At 33.4% G+C, this 19,455-nt stretch overlaps 1 protein-coding gene across 1 annotated transcript; it reads left to right on the top strand.

Moving 5' to 3' along the window:
- Positions 1-567: 567 nt before the first annotated feature.
- LOC122604246 (ABC transporter G family member 39-like) lies at positions 568-18,778 on the top strand. The gene is made up of 20 exons (XM_043777137.1): positions 568-689; positions 7,134-7,254; positions 7,341-7,423; positions 8,153-8,243; positions 8,328-8,618; positions 8,691-8,781; positions 8,913-9,813; positions 10,093-10,253; positions 10,415-10,518; positions 10,644-10,809; positions 10,902-10,985; positions 11,190-11,338; positions 11,613-11,945; positions 12,883-13,173; positions 13,250-13,333; positions 13,764-13,897; positions 14,579-14,806; positions 16,507-16,678; positions 17,537-17,791; positions 18,322-18,778. The coding sequence occupies exons 1-20, from the start codon at positions 568-570 to the stop codon at positions 18,589-18,591; spliced, it is 4,131 nt and encodes a 1,376-aa protein (XP_043633072.1). The 3' UTR covers positions 18,592-18,778.
- Positions 18,779-19,455: the final 677 nt, after the last annotated feature.

Raw genomic sequence — 19,455 nt, 5'->3', positions numbered from 1 at the left:
ATTTGATGTCCAAGAAATAAAGTATTATTTAAGAAACCCATAACATATAGTAGATCGATTACTCAAAAAGTGTATCAATCTAATATAAAAAGCATGTTTATAAGATAAGTGGTCAGTATACTCCAAGCTTTTTTTTAACTACGAGTATAAAATAATTGTGTTTTTCCTTGCTTATTCATTGACCATTGAGTCCAATTTCCTTTTTCACAAGTTAAACCGACCTCTTACCTTTAATAAATATAAAATTATATGGGAACATATATGTATATATATTTCTGTATTCCCTATTTTGACCCTTAAATAATTAGTTCCTTTCACTGCCTAATTTAATTGATTAGCCATGCATGCCATGTATTAGGAGTAGTATATATATGATCAATTCAATGAAGTATAGTTTGGTGCGTCTCTCTTTGTCTTTGCTAGCTTTCATATACAATTAACTAAATGTAACATATATATTTCACAAGTCATCATACGTACTAATTTAATTCTAATCTAGCTACCACGCACCTCGTTACGGTGGCAGCCGTGGGCTGGGGAACGATTCAATACTGACGAAAGAGATCGATGGGAGACGACGAGTTGAGCCAAAGTAAGAAACAGCAAGAGGACTTGCTTGATAAAATTCTTGAGAGTGTAGATGATGATCATGAAAAGTTTTTAAAGAGATTAAGGGAAAGAATAGACAGGTATATATAATTTCGTTTCTCTCTTTTTAACTTAACTCATAAATTTGATCTTTTATCTTAGTAAGAAAATTAATGTACATAATCATTTTTATAAACTTTATTATTTATTTTTATCCTTCAAATTTAGGACAATAACTTATTAGCTAACCAAACTTATATTTGTTCAAACTGAACATTACTTATGTCACTAATCGATTTATAATTATCCTAATTAATAATAGTTGTTATCCATATATCTTTAGTCTTTTTATGTTTTAAATTAATCCATATTTTAATTACACCTAATATTTATTTAAAATATTTATTAGTAAAACCTATATTATTAATACTAGATTTATTCTCGCACATAACGGCGGTGGTAGGGGTGGTGGTGGTGGTGACGGGTGGTAGAGGTGATGGCGATAGATGGCGGCGGTAGTTTCGACAACGGTGACAGTGGCGGGGGCGACAGTGGAAGTGACGATGAGTTATTTTAGGAGTTGTGAGATTTATGTTGTATATTATTTCATTAAGGGTAATATAATATAGGTTTATTAGATGGAGATATTTAAATTAATGTAATAATTGAGAGGGGTATTTTTGGTTTTTCAAAAATTGAATTTTTTTATATAAAAAAAGTCATTTATTTATTATATTAAATATAAACTAGCACGGTACTCACGCAATGCGGCGGTCAGTGGCGGAACATCAGTAAGACCAAAAGGGGTTCTGGTCCCTCTAGATATTTGGGATATAATAAGCAGTTATTAATATTTTATACTGAAAATTAAAATTTATGTGTATTTACCCCTCTCAAAATTGAAGATATATATATATATATATGTATTAGATTTAGAAAAAATTTGACCCCTCCTATAGTGATGTTCAAGTTTCGCCGCTGGCGGCGGTCATTGTTACGACGGTCGTTGATGTTGGGGACATGTGGTGATAATGACTATTGATGCTGGTGGCGGTGGCGGGTGTTCTAGATTGATGTAAATGTAATTGATGTGTAAGTAATTGATTTAAAAGACTAGTTGAAATATTTTAGAAGATTAAAGACTAATGGTGTAAATTATTTTATTATGGGTATAATAGTCGTTTTGTATCTCTTTTTTTTTTAACTTTTCAACAAGGGGTGCATAATTTTTATATAGTAGTAAAGATAATTAGTAGTATTAATAACTATCCAATCTATCCAAATCCAAATATTTCTTATCAATTCCTAAGAAATGATGGAGACTTGGAGAGACACAAACTATAATATAAACCAAACAAAAGAACGTATTCTTTTTCATTTTACCAACCAAATTAGAATTCATTTTCCATTTTTTAACAGTTACTTTATATAGGTTCACCATGAAAGTTTTTTTATAGGTTTTCGGCTTAAACATTTTAGTCCTCTTATTGCTACCATGTGATTATTTTAAAGTCCATTATCTTAAGAAGAAATTTTCCGACATAAACCTAGTGAAAAAAATTTTGGAAAGAAAATTAAAAATTTACTTGATAGGAAAGTATGTGTTTTGTAATAAAATCTTGTATTATTTGTTCTTTATCCAATATAAAAACAGAAAAATCAATCCAAATGACATCGCCATATACATGAAGACATGAAGTATTACTAAAATGGTATCCGGCTATGGTGGTGACACATATCTATATACTGCTAGTGATGATCTAGATTGTTGATCCGGCCCAAAAAAAAAAAACAGACTACTCTTTAAACAAGTAGATATAAAAACAGAATTGAAAAAAATATAAGTAGAGTAACCCCTAAGGCTGTTTTTTCACGGATTTGAAAAAATATATGTATTAAATAAGGAAAATAACAACACAAATTCTAAAATCCATTGCCACCACATGATTATTTTAAAGTCCATTTTTAAAGATTAAATTTTTTGCCAGAAACTTATTAAAAAGCTTTTTAGAAAGAAAAATAAAAATTTGGTTACATGATAGGAAAATATGTGTCTTTGTAATAAAATCTTGTATTATTTGTTATATATCGAGTATAAAAACCGAAAATCTAGTCCAAATGACATCCATATACTTGATGTAGTATTAAAATGGTACATGACTTTAAATATTTTGGAAAACCCTCTAAATTTATTTATAATAACTTTATTGGTAAAGTTGGTGATCCTAAAATAAAATCAAGGGTCAAAATTTAAATATGATTTTTAAATCTTGATTATTGATTTTAATTTAAAATAAAAAATATTTTCAAACAATTTTATAAAAATCTCATCGCAATATGACTCTAGTCTCTAGATTCATTAAAAATTATAATGCATAGGATTTTTATTTTTAATTAGCAATATTGGAAAAATAAAATGTCAGCTGTTACTATAGCAAGTGATGGATTGGCAGACTAATCTTGAACAAAACTGACAATACACTAAAAAAGTGTCGCTATAAATAGAAGTTTCCATCATAAAGTGGTTGTTTTAATTACTACAATTGATGGCAGGATAAGAAAGGTTAAATTTTGTTTTTTCCATCATAAATGAGGTTTTGTAACCGATTTAAGATAAATTATGCATTTATATAAAGTACGGAAGTATTATGGCTATCTAAATAGCTAGAATGAATGCACCGAACATTCAGTGGTCACAAACTCACAATGGTACTCTTAGTTTGTAAATAATTAAATATCTATTCCTTGTAAAAGTTTAGAAGCTCCTAGCATTTTTTATTAATAAAATTTGACTGTTTGAAAAAAAAAGGGGTTATTATAATTTTTTAAAAAATTTCATATATATCTTAAGTGAGTTTTTAATGCATAAATATAATGTTTTAAAGCATGTTTTAGACATACATGAAATTATGTCTTTAAAATGGGACATATATGAAATTGCCCTTAATTTTTTTAACATTGTCATCTATATCTATCTATATTCTATTATAAAACAAACTACCCTTTTTTTGTTTCAACTCTCTACCTTTAAAATACTCAAAATACCCTTAATTTTCAACACATCTCTAACTCACACTAAATCTATCCAGTATGTCCTAAAAATATTTTCCAAGCATATTTATTCAAACTATATATCTCTTTCATTCGGTAATTTAAATATTTCCACCTGATATCTTTATAATACTTTTAATAAAATTATTTACAACAGATACATCCCTTAACCATAAAATAAGTACACTACTATTTACATCAATTACTTTTAGATTAATAATCACATCGTTACCATCACCGCCTGTTGTCGCCACCGTGGCCGCATTACGCGGGTACCCATCTCGTAATCCTATAAATGTATTAATATGTAATTCATTTTGTACTATATAAATTGTATTCCTATTATCTTTCAGAATATTAGTCTTTGTAATTTAGAAACAAATATTTTAAGGCGTGTGCCTATAAGAGTCCTGGGTGTGTGTCTCAAGGACCAAGGACGGAGGACACCATTGACAGGGAGCGTCCTCCCATTGCGTTTTGAAGGGGGAGTCCTCCCCAAGACTTTGCAGGCCGACACGCATGTGGGGTAGGGGCGGACTGATGTGGGGTAGGAGAGAACTAATGTGGGGTAGAAGCTTGTCTTATAGGCAGGAAAAGTTCTGAGGGAAGTCCTGAGTGATGTGATGCTAACGTGACGGTGAAGAAATCCTAAGGACGGAGTACTTATAAGGAAAGGCCTAACCATGTATCCCCATGATAATTTACCACTAACTCCCTTAACATCACCAAAATATTAATATAGGCTTCGAACTTGAGCAATCTTCTAACATTACATTAATCTAATCATATGAGAAAATGAGAGTGGTACTTTTACATACTCAAGTGGGGTGAGATCCTTCTTACATATTAATTTTTAAATTTATAGAAAACATGAAGTGGGGTGAAATCCTTCTTACATACTAATTTTTAAATTTATAGAAAACATGAAGGGTCAATTATTTATTCAATATATATTAAACATTAAAAATTATTGTAAAATGTAAGGGATGTTTCACTTAATTTAGGTGTGTGATAACACCACCTTCATTTTTTCTTTTCAATATTTATCCGATGGGATTTTCTAAATTAAATAATTTGAAATAACCAAACCCTTCTAATGATTTTTTTTATAAAAATTTTATGGATTTTATTATATATCATATATAGTGGTATAAAAATGTCCATCTACCCGTAAGATAATCAATCTCACCTATACTAACACACTTTCTTTTTGTGGGAAAATAATCAACCAAGCTACCACACAAGTATTTTCATCAGCTATCATATTTTTCGACGATATTTTTTTTTTACCTAAATGTTCGATATGCGAGATGTTTGGAATTGTCATCGATGACTTCCGCAGCCACAAGAAGATAATATCTTATTGCATCTGAGATTTAAACTTTGAACATCCGAGTGATTTATTTTATAACATGCAGCGCACATCATATTTTCCAAAGACGGAGCTAAAAAAGTTTTTACAAGAGGACAACTTTAAAAGTTGTTTGTTATATTTATAAGAGTTGTATCCGAACGTGTAAAAAAAATGGTAGCTAGCTCGAGAATAGAAAAGGAACTCTAAAAAAAATTTTGTTCCCCACACCAGGTGTAATACTCATATTTCCACAAACACTTACATTATTAATGTACTACACATGTACATATTCGAACAAAAAAAAACTTTTTATTAACCCTTTTTCATTCTTTCTACTAAAAATAAAAGTAGAGACTCAAGGTTCTTATTGATTTAATTCAAAATCAATGTTTTGATGATCAATGACTTATCCTACCACCCCATAGTAACTCCGCCCCTGATATTTTCGATGGTGAAATCAATAAGTTATTCATGTTGCTTTGTTGCACACGAAGAATTCTACGTGTACGTTTAATAAACTCAAATAGCAGACACAACTTTTATTGTTACAAAAAGTTATTCAGCCATTTTATTTTTGACTAATGACTTCAGTGACATTAAATCTTCCCAATAATCTAGTTTAATACATCAACATTTTTCCATCTTCCATGTACATTTGCGAAACCAAGACTGAAAGTGATCCATAACAAAAATTTCCTAACACCGACCTATATCAACACAAAATGATTATTACAATTATTAGCGATATTTAAAGGTTATTTGGCTAATTTTTACGGTTCTTTAATGAACATTTTGCTTTTTACTGGTTAGCATTTATAGTTGAGTTGTACAAATACGGTTTTATAAGTCTCATTGCTAAATAATAATTTTAAAACTTTGGATTAATTACATTGCTCGATATCTCATGTCGTGTTCATACATAGAGAATACAAAAACTTTTTTTTTATACTCTTTCTTTTCTCATTGTTTTCTACTCAAGCTTCCTAATAGGGTGATCATGGGTTCAACCCGGCTAGACCCAGCCTCAACCCAACCCGGCCTGTGATCCAAAAAATACAAAATATGTAGACCGAGAACCGGCCCATGTTTCATTGGGTCAGTCCAGTCCGGGTTAGCATGCGGGCTCGGTTTTTTTGCGGGCCGACCTGTAACCCGAAGAACAACAATATATTTCATCGTTTTTTAACTGTTTGTAGGGTTATTGTAATCATGTTTTAACTACAACACAATATCTTAGTTCTCATTTTGGTTGTGCTTTAACTATCAACAACAAGATTAAGAAATTATATGACAATTCCAAATTATAATATATAATATATATTTACGTGACTCTACATGAGTCCAATAACAATATATATTATTATCATTATTAAAAATACTAAAATACATATATAATATATAAATATACTAGTAAAAATATTATTATAATATATAATCTATATATTTATGTGAGTATTCATAAATCTTATAACAATTTAATGTCAATGTTGACTGGGTCGCCTGGTTCTTGGGTTTTTCCCTGGGTTAGCCCAGCCCGGCCTGTAACCCGAGATTTCATAAAATATAAGCCCGTGGACCGAACCATATACCTAACGGGTTGGGCCGAGCTTGGGTTATAGCATAAGTATATGACCAGTCATATTAAATTTTTTTTTTTTAATTTTGGATTAAAATCAACGAACAAAATTCAAAAATAAAAAATTTTAATTTTGACCCCTCGATCAACAACTTGAGGGATGCCTCTCATTTTCTATAGTTGCAATCTCAATCGAATCATTATGTCTAAAAACTTTTAGAACCATAATCAAATTATAAACCTATATTTATGATCAGGAGTACAATAGAATGTCTGGAAAAAAAAACATGAATCTTTGCCAAATTTTGACAGGCACAGATGACTAGTGTATGTTAGCACAGATAAGATGTGTTTCTAAATTGATTTTGTTCAATAAATTTTTAAGTTAAAGTTAGAAAAAAAGGTTAATTACTTTACTAGAAAATGTTCAATATAAAAAGTACTAATAGAAAACGAAATGCATAGTTTACTAGAAACAGATGAAATTTCCGATTGTTAAAAGGAGTAGATCGATTTAATTGATTGATTGAATTAAATAAAAAAGGAGATGGATGTTTGATGCAGGGCTGGAATAGAAACACCAAAAATAGAAGTGAGATACGAGAATTTATCAGTGGATGGAGATGTTAATGTTGGTCATAGACCTCTTCCTTCCCTCTTTAATTTCACTTTTAACTCCATCCAGGTAGTATATACATACACCCTCCGTATTTAATATAACACGTAATTTAAAAGTTCTCGTGAAATAATTCTTCTAAATCATGCATTCAGGACGCGTTGGCTGGAGTTGTTGCTTGGAAAAAGAAAAATATCAATATACTTCGCTCCATCTCCGGTATTCTCAAACCATCAAGGTATTTTTTTTTTTTTGTAGCCCAATTAGCATTTCTTACTTTCAATACCCATTGAGATAATTATTATGTTATGTAATATGTACAAGTCAGGTATATGGGTTCGGGGAGGGTTTCAGGTATACAGGTCAAGTTTGAGGGTTTCATCTAAAACTGTATTTAAAACCATCCCCATATACCCAACCTTGGACCTGCTTACCCGGACTCAAACCCGGTCCAAAAATGTCGGGTTTGATTTCCTTATCGGATATTTAACTATACACAAATGTCTAAAGTATATGTTCAACTATCGTTATCGTGTTCATCGTAGGTGTTTAACTTTCAAACTTTTAACATTGTATGTACCTGGGTATATTTGACTAGTGGCGGATTTAGGAAATCTTATAAGAGTTTGTAATATCCTTTTTAATACGTGTATACAGTGTGACCAATTTGTATTTACACTAATTTTTTTTAAAAAAACCGAAAAATTTACATTGATATTTTACTATTTTTCTTTGGAGGGTGTGCAAGTGCATACCCTCTTTTCTAAGTAAGTCCGGCCCTGTATGTGACATCTATATATGTTGCGAGTGTGCGACTTCAGGTGTCAGGTTGTTAGTTTGAAAGTTTTTGATTGGTCGGGTACGTCTAACGTTAAAAATAATAGAAGTTAAATACATACAATGAACATACTCTATAGTTGGTCACATTGTTGGTGTTGTTGACGGTTAATGTTGTAAAAATATGCAGGTTGACTTTGCTTCTAGGTCCACCAGGTGCAGGCAAAACCACATTGTTGCTAGCACTAGCAGGGAAACTTGATCATCACAATCATCTAAAAGTACGATGGTAGTATCATTGCATACCCTTGATTACAACTGCGTATATACTTACAAACGCTACGTATTTTTGTATCGCGAAACAGGTATCTGGAGATGTTACATATTGTGGGCATCAATTCTTTGAGTTTGTTCCTCAAAGAACTTGTGCTTATATAAGTCCACATGATCTTCATGCTGGGGAGATGACAGTTAGAGAGACATTAGATTTTTCTGCAAGGTGTTTAGGTATTGGGTCACGATATCGTCTGCTTACCGAGCTTTTGAAGAGGGAGAAAGAAGCAGGAATCGAACCAGATCCGGATATTAATGCTTTCATGAAGGCCACAGCCGTGCCAGGCCAAAAAACTAATTTAATCACCAGTTATATCCTCAAGGTTTGTTATTTAGTAGGTATCAAAGATGTATTTCATTCATGTGATTGATTGACATTCTAGTATGATTTATAGATACTTGGCTTGGAAACATGTGCTGATGCTATGGTTGGTGATCAAATGATAAGAGGTATCTCTGGTGGAGAAAAGAAACGTCTTACTACCGGTATGGTTTTCACGAGTTGATGAATAGGCTTCACCTACAATGCATATATATTTAATGCATATATATTTACATATATGAGATGGTAGATATAGGTGATAATTAGCTACATTTTGATTGCAATTCTAATACAGGGGAGATGTTAGTCGGACCTGCAAGAGTTTTTTTCATGGACGAAATATCAAATGGGTTGGACAGTTCCACTACTTATCGTATCATGAAATCCTTAAGAGAAATGGTACACATAATGGATTTGACCATGGTCATCTCTCTTTTGCAACCTGACCCAGAAACATTTAAACTATTTGATGATGTCATATTGATGTCAGAAGGTCAGATTGTATATCAAGGTCCTTGTCAAAATGTTCTTGAATTTTTTGGATCGATGGGTTTCAAGTGCCCAGAAAGAAAGGGGGTTGCCGACTTTCTTCAAGAGGTAACTTCAAGGAAAGACCAAGAACAATACTGGCTTAAAACCGAACAACCTTACACATACATCGGAATCCCTGAATTTTCACAGGCTTTCAAATCTTTCCATATTGGAGAGAAACTTGATATGGATATTCGTACGCCTTATGATAAATCCAAAACACACCCAGATGCCTTGGTGAAAGCTAAGTATGGAATATCTAAATTTGAGCTTTTGAAAGCATGCTTTCATAAGGAATGGTTGTTAACAAAACGCAACTCTATGCTTTACATATTCAAAACATTCCAGTTAACGTTCATGTCGTTGGTAAGCATGGCAGTCTTTTTTAGGACTGAGATGCATGTGGGAAATTTAGAAGATGGAGTAAAGTTTTTTGGGTCGCTTTTCTTCGCTCTCCTTATCATAATGTTTAATGGGATGGCTGAGCTTGTGCTGACGGTTATGAGACTCCCAGTGTTCTATAAACATCGAGATTCGTTGGTATATCCTGCATGGGCTTTTGCTCTTCCCATTTGGGTACTGAAAATACCCTTATCTTTCATGGAATCAGGAATATGGGTGATTTTGACATATTATACTATAGGATACTCGCCAGATGCCAGCAGGTAAGATAATGAGTCAGCTTTGTTTAGACTCTGGTTATGTCATACTAGATAAATATGGGTGATTCTTACATATAATATACTGAATAAGGATATCTCTGTTTTCCTATGGTGGTTCTTGTTTCACATTTTTATTCTCGGATCTTTTTGTTTCAGTTAATAGAGGAAAAATAAGTTTTTTAAGTTCAAAAAACAATTAGAAAAACAATCACTATTTCTTCTGCCACACAACCACTAATTGTGCAACTCCTTTTCATTAACTAGTAAAGTGTTATGTTTCAGATTCTGGAAGCAGTTTTTGACCTTCTTTGCCATATATCAAATGGCTCTCGCCCTATTTCGGTTGATTGCTGCTGTTGCAAGAACAGACGTTCTTGCAAACACCTTGGGTGCCTTCACATTGTTGTTGATTTTACTCCTTGGAGGATTCTTAGTGGCCAAAGGTAAGTTTGCTTTTTCAGGTTTTTTGGTATCTATTTTAATGTATCTACTTTATAACTTTCTCTGTTGGCGACTGGTTGCTGATAAAATATTTTCAAGTCTGAACACAAAAAAGGGACAGATTGTGAGATGACCATATAATTTTGTTGTGACATGATTTCAGATGATACGGAGCCATGGTTGTCATGGGGATTTTATGCTTCTCCTATGATGTATGCACAAAATGCCTTGGTTATAAATGAGTTTCTTGATTCAAGATGGAGTGCTGTAAGTGCTCTTCATAATTGAATTATTCCGTTTCAGTAAATGTGTCAGAATATGAATTCTGTTAACTTTTTACATTGTTACATATTCATGTTCCCATTGCCATCCCTGTTATTTTCTTAGGACAGCCCAACAGAGACCCACGAATCAATGCATCAACCGTTGGGGAAGCTCTTCTCAAATCAAGAAGTTTCTTCACTCAGGATTACTGGTTCTACATTTCTATTGGAGTACTTATTGGCTTCTCATTTCTCTTCAATATATTATTTATTGTTGCCTTAACTTTCCTAAATCGTACGTCACCTAACTCTAAAAGCTCCTCTTTTTAGCTTGCCTATAGATTGACTTAGTAGTTAATGATCCCCTTACCTGGAAAACAATTTCAGCATTAGGTGACACTAAAACTGCTATTGGAGATGAAAGTGATGTCAAGTATTCAAACAGTGAACTTAATCAAAGTGACATTGAAGGTTTGACCTTTACCTTTGCCATATCATAAAGTTTTTAGCACAAAAGTTGTGAATTCTCGTCTAACATGCTGCTAATAAAGTTGTCAATATGGCTAACTATGCTTTGAAGAAATTCTTTACTCAGAACATATTAATAGCACTTGTATAGAATGTTGCATAATGATGAAAATATAATAGATTTTTGTGATATGCCGATGACTTTAGGTGCCGATATGACTGTAAAAAGCACTACAAGGAAAATTGGCTCAATCGTTGGTGATGATAACCCTATGAAAAGAAGAGGAATGGTTTTGCCTTTTCAACCCCTTTCACTTGCTTTCAACCATGTCAGCTACAGCATTGACATGCCTGCTGTGAGTATATGGTTTCTTTCCAATGTTTATTAATACCTGATTTGCAAAAGAGGGCCACATTTAATTCAAACAACATGATATCTTCTATAAGTAAATATGTTATTGAGAAGTCGATGCATTCCAATTAAAGAAAAAGTTGAATGATTGTTAACTCTTAGACCGATCACTTCTTCCATTAATAATTTCTGCAGCTTTTTAGTTTTAGACGGGCCTTATATTGATTAATCTGGGTCACAATTAATACTTCTGCCTTAAAACTTCCTGATTTCACTAGGAAATGAAGGCAAGAGGTGTTGACGGTGGTCGTCTTCAATTGCTTAAGAATGTTAGTGGTGCTTTTAGACCTGGGATACTGACTGCACTTGTAGGCGTGAGTGGTGCTGGAAAGACAACCTTGATGGATGTGTTAGCAGGACGAAAAACTGGTGGTTACATCGAAGGAGACATCTTCATTTCAGGCTACCCTAAGAACCAAGCAACATTTGCGCGTGTCAGTGGTTATTGTGAACAGAATGATATTCATTCACCAAATGTCACTGTTTATGAATCTCTTCTGTATTCTGCATGGCTTCGTCTATCATCAGATGTGAATACAAGGACACAAAAGGTATTCCTCAGCAGTGTCACTTGCTATATATTAACTTGAATGAAGATTTTTTTTTGATATACTGTCTTAATTACTGCTAGCAGACTTGCCTCTTTCCTAAAATATGAGTTCACCCGTGGCCTCACACTAGTATTAAAAAAAGTACTCTGTATATCTATAGATAATTACTTCCAGTCATTGTAATTGGGAGGTGTAGAAGATCAGTACTCGAAGTTCATATTTTTCTTAATGTTTAAAAAGGAAATAGGACTTACGCCTCTAAGTCGCCAAGGAAAGTCACCCTCCCTACATTCATACTTTCTTTCCAAGTCAAACTCATGAGCTGCACATTGATGTATGAGATTGATCGATGTTGGTGATCCAGCGTTTGACCAATAACTCAGGGGATATTTAAGTTTTGCGAATCGAAAGACGAGACCATTTACGGGAAGAGGAGAGTAAACTTCCATCAGTAGATTGTATCTAAGTTAGGCTACTCATGTGTCTCTCCTTGATTCTACCAGACTAGTAACAAAGTTGTTACTGGCAGTGATATATGTCTAAAGTATAAGTGGATATACTGTTTATACGTTCACATTTAGTCCCTTGAATTGATCCTTGAGCCGAGCGGTTAAAAGATGAAAACAATCTTTGTATTTTCTTAGTTGGTTCTGAAGTTGCTTCCCTGATGAAACTTCCACTCAATTAACCATTCATAGCAACTTATGGTAACTAGTATATGCAAATCTTCCTCATATAGAGATACTATATATGGAAATAGAAATACTGCCGCTACCTAGTTTAACCTTAGTCCTTAATTGTTATACTTCCCGGACAACTGACTAGTGACTACTACATGCCTACCAGTAAAATAGTTATAATTTTTCTGAGATAATGAGCATGATTTGGAATATATTGTGTTTAACGTTTGTTAACATTTTTTTTAAAAAAAATATAGATGTATGTAGATGAGTTAATGGAACTGATGGAGCTTAAATCTATAAGAGATGCTATAGTGGGCCTTCCTGGAGTAGATGGCCTCTCAATTGAACAACGAAAAAGGCTGACAATAGCTGTAGAATTGGTAGCAAATCCATCCATCATCTTTTTGGATGAGCCGACATCCGGTCTTGATGCTAGAGCAGCTGCCATTGTCATGCGTACTGTAAGAAACACAGTAGACACAGGAAGAACAGTTGTATGCACAATTCACCAACCAAGCATAGACATATTTGAATCTTTTGATGAGGTGCGGGGCCCCGAAATTTTTTTATTAATGTTTCTGATGACACCATCTGTCACTAATTGTCGCCCCGTACTTGCAGTTGATTTTGATGAAGATGGGAGGACAAGTTATCTATGCTGGATTATTAGGTCAATATTCAAACAAGCTAGTGGAGTATTTTGAAGTGAGTGGTAATTCTAAGTCTTATTTAGAGGCTTAAAGTAGGGTGGCAAAATGAGTGAGTTGGGTATTGGTTCAAAATATATTTGTGTACAAATGGAAATTTTTTGTAGTGGGTTGAAATGGACAGATCGGGGTGAGTTGACTTTAGTCCAAATGGTTGTATGTTCGCTATTAATAAGTAGTTTCTCAAATACAATTACAAAATCCATACTTTTTAAAAAACATTACAGTTTTGAAAAGAATGATTCACGAGGTTGTATGCAATAAAAATACACTTCCCGTCACTTTAACCCATTTGACCTGTATCTTCTTAGTATAATTATTATTTAATGTACCTGTTGAAGATAGAACATAACCCTCCATTCAAAAGTAAATGGGTTGAACATACCACCTCTGTTTTAGAGTGATAGTATCCCTAATGGTTGTTATAGGCTATTACAGGAGTACCAAAGATTGGGGATGGTTATAATCCCGCCACATGGGTGTTAGAGGTGACCTCTTCAGCTGCAGAGAATCAACTTAACATTGATTATGCTGAAATATATCTAAATTCCTCTCTTTATCAGTAAGTTATAGCTGTTTCCTTCTATTTGATAAGAAGTTTCTCTCTTTATGCTTTCAAATTTTGGAGTTTTTAAATGGGCTTAGATAGAAATGTTTCACTATTAGTCAACAGTAAAAAAAAAAAAGAGGACAAAAACAACACAATTAGTCAAGGTGTATCCAAAACCATGACCAGCTCCAAATGGCTCGAGTATGATAAATAGATCACTTTCACAATAATATAGCTTTTGTAATCATATCTTTCACACAATGTTAAATGTTATGCCTCGAACTCATTACTCATTTCATCTAGCTCGTCCATTTTGCTACCTCTAGGCAACTTGCAGTTTTAGCTAAAATAAATATGCCATGGGATGCAAAATTTGATCTGCACAGTTAGAGGGTGTTTGGGATTGCGTTATAAAGCGATTATTTGATTATTACGTTTGTAAAACGCAAATAATCTAAAAAAGTGTTTGTATGAAAAAGTGATTATTGGCTATAAAAACGCAGTTTTAGAGAAGCATGTACCTACATGCTTTTTCAAAACGCAGTTTTGAAAACGCATAATTTATTTAGAAAACGCAGATTTTGTTTTGTAATCGCAATACCAAACACCCCCTTAGTAGGTGATATACATAGTTTTAGAAATTTTGTTATATCTACTATATCTTCTTACAACTCTTTGGCACAATATTTGTAGGGAGAATCAAGAAGTTGTTAAAGAACTTAGTACTCCTTCAAGTGGTTCCAAAGACCTTTTCTTTCATGATGAGCACGCCCAACCATTTCTTGTACAATGTAAAGCTTGTTTTTGGAAACAACATTGGTCTTATTGGAGGAACCCACAATATAATGTCACTCGATTTATCACCTCCATCATCATTGCTGCTATATTTGGTGGCATTTACTTCAACAAGGGTGAAAAGATGTAAGACTCTGGTTTGTAATGGTGGCTAAAGGGGTGGGTTTGGTAATTACTTAAATGGTTAAAAATTTTCTAGTTTCTCATTTAAGCAACATGATTTAGAAATTTCAATGTTAAAAAGACACTTCAGCAGGTTTTTGTCTATTTGATCAATTTTCATTTGAGATAATCTTTTAGTATGATGACTGGTTAGAGTCTTAGAGATTAAGCATAACCCTAATCGTCCCATTTATAAGGAACTGGGATGAAATTGTTAACAGGTGGTAACTTTGAATGGTAAATACAATATGCTTAGTATGATTTTACTATTACTATGGGGGCCTGCTTAATACCACCTGCCAAGTGTTCACTAATTGGTACTTTTGATTACAAATAGAGGACTTTATAAGCTTAGTTATGCCTACATAAAGCATATCTTCCTAGCATACAAAGAGATTATAGAGAGTTGGTTATCTTATTCTCCTATTTGTAGGATAAATCTTTTTATTTGCTTGTAGTTTATACTAAATTGGGGTTCTCATGTAAAATCCATGTCATGTTTTGTTGCTTTTCCCCCCCATCAAATGTTACTTGAGTTCTTTTCTGATTTGGTGTCACTTTCCTCAACAAATGGTATGAGAACGAGTGCCCAACTAGTTTAGTATATTGTGTGATTCCTGCTACAGTAGGTCCTCCCCATTAGAAAATAAGTATTAATTATTCTCACGGCTGTATAGTATTCACGTTCAATAGTAAGAGATTGTGATTGAAGCAATGGCGTCAAGATGGAAAAGTTCAATGAGATTGATTTGTTTCTGTGGGAACACTGAACTCACCGTCAAAAACTATATATTGCAGGCTTTACTCTTACTTTGCAGGCTTTACTCTTACTTTGCAGGCTTTCCTAACTTCACCTTCCAATTAGTGTTGGCTAATCAGAACATGATATTTACATTTCAGCTGACACCCATAACTATAAATAGAGCACCTTGTAACCTCATTTATGGATCCCAAAAACATGTATTCTTAGCATAGTGAGCTATTAATAGACACTTAGTGACATTGTTGGATATTAATTCATTAATCCATGTTTAGGGGTCATTATGTAATTAGTGATTTAGGTATTTAGGGTCGAGTTTGTAAAGTTAAGCGTCCTAATGTGTTAAGATTAAAGTTAATAACCGAATGGTAGTTATATTCGGTTTTAGGAAGTTAGTTATGAAGGGTCGTGACTTTTGGGAAAAGTCACAATGGAAGTTATTTATGGAAAGTTGTGACTTTTCATGAAGAGTCACAATGGTTCGGTAATATGAAAAAAAAAACGGTAGATTGATAGGAACCGTAAATAGAAGTGTCTGTCCATTGTAAAACGCAATAGACTTCATATATATAAAGTGTGAGTTTGTGTGTGTGAGTTTTGTTCGTTAGACATGTTTGATTCGAACCCGAGATGATCTGAATGGGCCAACAGACATTATTAGGGTTTTACATGTTTAATCAATGTGCCATCTTTAACCTTTTTTTTTCAAGATATAATTGCAATTCGCTTGAGTTCGGCGTCACTTGTCTACTAATTTTGATAGATATCTTTAAGTGCTACACTATCTATTTACTTTATTTCCTTTTGGATCATCTGGTCAATTTTTTATTAACATCTTAGCTTAGAACCTTCTGTTAGCGGACCTACATTATGCTTCAACTTAACTATATTTTCATGCATTTAGGGGAAAACAGCAAGATCTGCTAAATATATTTGGAGCCTTGTATGCTGCTGTTGTCTTTCTTGGAGCAATCAATCAAAATGCTGTGCAGCCTATTGTTGCTGTTGAAAGAACAGTTTTCTACCGTGAAAGGGCTGCAGGGATGTATTCATCTTTACCATATGCTCTTGCCCAGGTAAACATAAAATGGTAGGCTCGTGAGTAGTACCCCCGGACTTCTCATGAAAAATTACAAAATTTGACCATTCACATGGTTATCGGGAACTATTTGACTATTCCTCTAAGATAAATTGTGGTATTCGTAAGTCATAACTAAGGGAGTCATGATCTTTTTATATTTTTTGTTTTTAATATTTATCTTTGCAGTACTTGATGACTTTTCAAAATAGTAAATCTTATAAAAATGTCCATATAAACCTTAAAACTTCAAATTTTCAATATAAATTCTTACTGGTTACAAGATTAAATGTTAAAGGCGGATGGCATGACGATACCTTTGAAAATGTGTTACTTGTTACTGATATGGTGCTAAAACAACACTGCAACTTACCTTGCTTCATTTAAAACAAAAAATGTAACAGCAACTTTTGGTAAAAAGAAATTCGGTACCCAAAATAGCATTCCGAGCATAATTGGTTACCTCGTTATTCAGTTACACCTTTTCAAACCATTGTGCATGGGCTTCTATGCTTACAAAAAGGACGATCTCGTTCACAAGAATTAATGGTTTTGAACAAACTGTGGAAGTGCATTTATAATAAAAGTTTTGTTTAGCGGTGACTTTTGTGTAAAATTGCTTACTTGATGATGTCTTTTCTTACCTTTTTGTAAATTAATAATAGGTCTAAAGTTGAGATTGTACTTATAGGTAACTGTAACTTATAAAGAGTTGTTCCAATTTTGTTGATTTGGGGTGTTTTTATAACTATCTTGTGATAGTTTATTTACATTCTAATAGTTTTAGTGGATGCAAAATATTGCAATTTGCAGGTTTAAACGCACATATACTAATTAGAGAGTTCATTTGTTTCAGGTGTCCATAGAATCGATCTATATTGCAATTCAAACAATTATCTCTGTCTTCCTTTTATACCCACTGATCGGTTTCGAGTGGAAAACAATAAAAGTTTTGTGGTTCTACTTTTATATGTTCACAAGTAACATCTACTTTACCATGTTTGGCATGATGGCCATTTCGCTGACACCAAGTCCCCAAATTTCTGCTGTTCTAGTCTACTTCTTTCTTTGCCTTTGGAACTTATTCTCAGGTTTTATCATCCCTAGACCGGTATGTGATTTTTTTTTGTACCATTCTCTTTTTAAATTTTTTAGAGGGGGCATAATGGGTGGGTTTGGTATCTAGACAATGGGTTCGGGTCAACATGGTGTGTCTTAAGCTTACCAGGGTAAAACCCTTTAACTATAAACACATGGTGTGTTTAAATGTTTGTCAAAACATACATGGTGCGGTTGGGACCAATGATTAACACTTTTTATCCTTTTTTAAAAATCACTCGTGTGTATGAGCAAATAACAAGTACGGGATGTAACTATGAATGGCAAACTATACTCGTATTTTTAAAAGAGAATCTGAACTCTTACTAATAATGTGGTTTTATTTATTTGAATACATATCGGATCATGATGATGTTCCAACCAATTTTCATCTACTGTCAAGTCTTTTATCATGCTTCAATTGACCCGTTAGAGCTACACCATATTAGACCAATTGTTTGTAAATTGCTTCTCTTAAGCATCTCTAGTTGGCTTGGGTTTAACCATCAATTTACATGCTGTAATGTAACTCGGGTATTGCAGCAAATACCAATTTGGAGTAGATGGTGTTACTGGGCAACTCCTTTGAGTTGGACGATGTATGGTCTTTTGACAAGCCAAGTTGGTCAGCAAGACCTTCCTTTTGAGGTGCCAGGATCTCTCAATATGACTGTGAAATGGTTCATCAAGGAAAAGTTTGGGTTCCAGCATGACTTTCTTTTCGTGGTGGCCATTGCACATATCGGTTGGATTCTTCTTTTTTTCATCATCTTTGTGTGTGGCATAAAGTACCTTAATTTTCAGCATCGTTAGTTTTCGATACTCATGTCTACGTTTACCTTTTCTTCTACAATGTCTTGGAACAAGAACGAAATCTTGTGTAATAGTTTGCTAAAGGAGCAAACCAAAATGTATAATTTGGTATCTATTATTTGATGATGTAGGCAAAGGCGGCACTAGTCTAGTTTTATGTTTTTTTTAGAGGAATGAGATTCCCTCAAGTTCCTCTTGTGGGAATCCTCCTCCTTTTGTAGAAGCGTTGGGTTGACATGAACATGTAACACCCTATTTCAAAATATTATCATATATATTATAGTTTTAAGAGTATCCTCAAGTATGCATCATTAAATGGTCTAGTGTAGTCGTGTACAAAGATCGGGTTCTGTTCTAACCGGTTCGGGTCTCAACCCGATTCGGGTTCTGGTCAAACATTCAGTAACCAGGTTTGACTCTAACTGGTTCGGGTTCTATCCGGTTTTGTGAGGAAGGAAACCCAACCCACTTGGAACCGATTAGGGTCGGGTTCTCACCGGTTCGGGTTCGTAACCGGTTTGAAACCGGTTTGGTTTTGCCGTAATTGAATTATTAGCCTCTTTTTCGCTTAAAAATGCATACTTTTTGTTATAGATCAAAGTTTTCGTACACATTCAAATACTTAATAAAAAGTCTTCAAACACACAATAAAAAGATGTTCAAACTTCAAACGAGTTCGACATTAAACATTAAAATTAAACGTCTTCATTAATAAAAGTCTTCACTAATATAAATTCTTCAACTTTGTTTCTTCAAGTCTTCCAAGTCTTCAACTAGTCTTCATTCTTCAAGTCTTCAAAGTCTTCAAATACTTAATAATACTTGATAATAAAAGTCTTCATTAACAAACACTTAATAAATAAA

The sequence above is a fragment of the Erigeron canadensis genome, chromosome 6 (genome assembly GCF_010389155.1).
Source record: "Erigeron canadensis isolate Cc75 chromosome 6, C_canadensis_v1, whole genome shotgun sequence".
Taxonomy (NCBI): domain Eukaryota; kingdom Viridiplantae; phylum Streptophyta; class Magnoliopsida; order Asterales; family Asteraceae; genus Erigeron; species Erigeron canadensis.
The sequence above is the reverse complement of the archived record's forward strand: the minus strand, read 5'-3'. Positions and strand labels throughout refer to the sequence as shown.

Coding starts and splice junctions, on each gene's coding strand:
- LOC122604246 (XM_043777137.1), top strand. CDS start 568: ATGGGAGACGACGAGTTGAGCCAAAGTAAGAAACAGCAAGAGGACTTG. Junction 11,339..11,612: donor ACAGCATTGACATGCCTGCT/GTGAGTATATGG, acceptor TGATTTCACTAG/GAAATGAAGGCAAGAGGTGT. Junction 16,679..17,536: donor TACCATATGCTCTTGCCCAG/GTAAACATAAAA, acceptor CATTTGTTTCAG/GTGTCCATAGAATCGATCTA.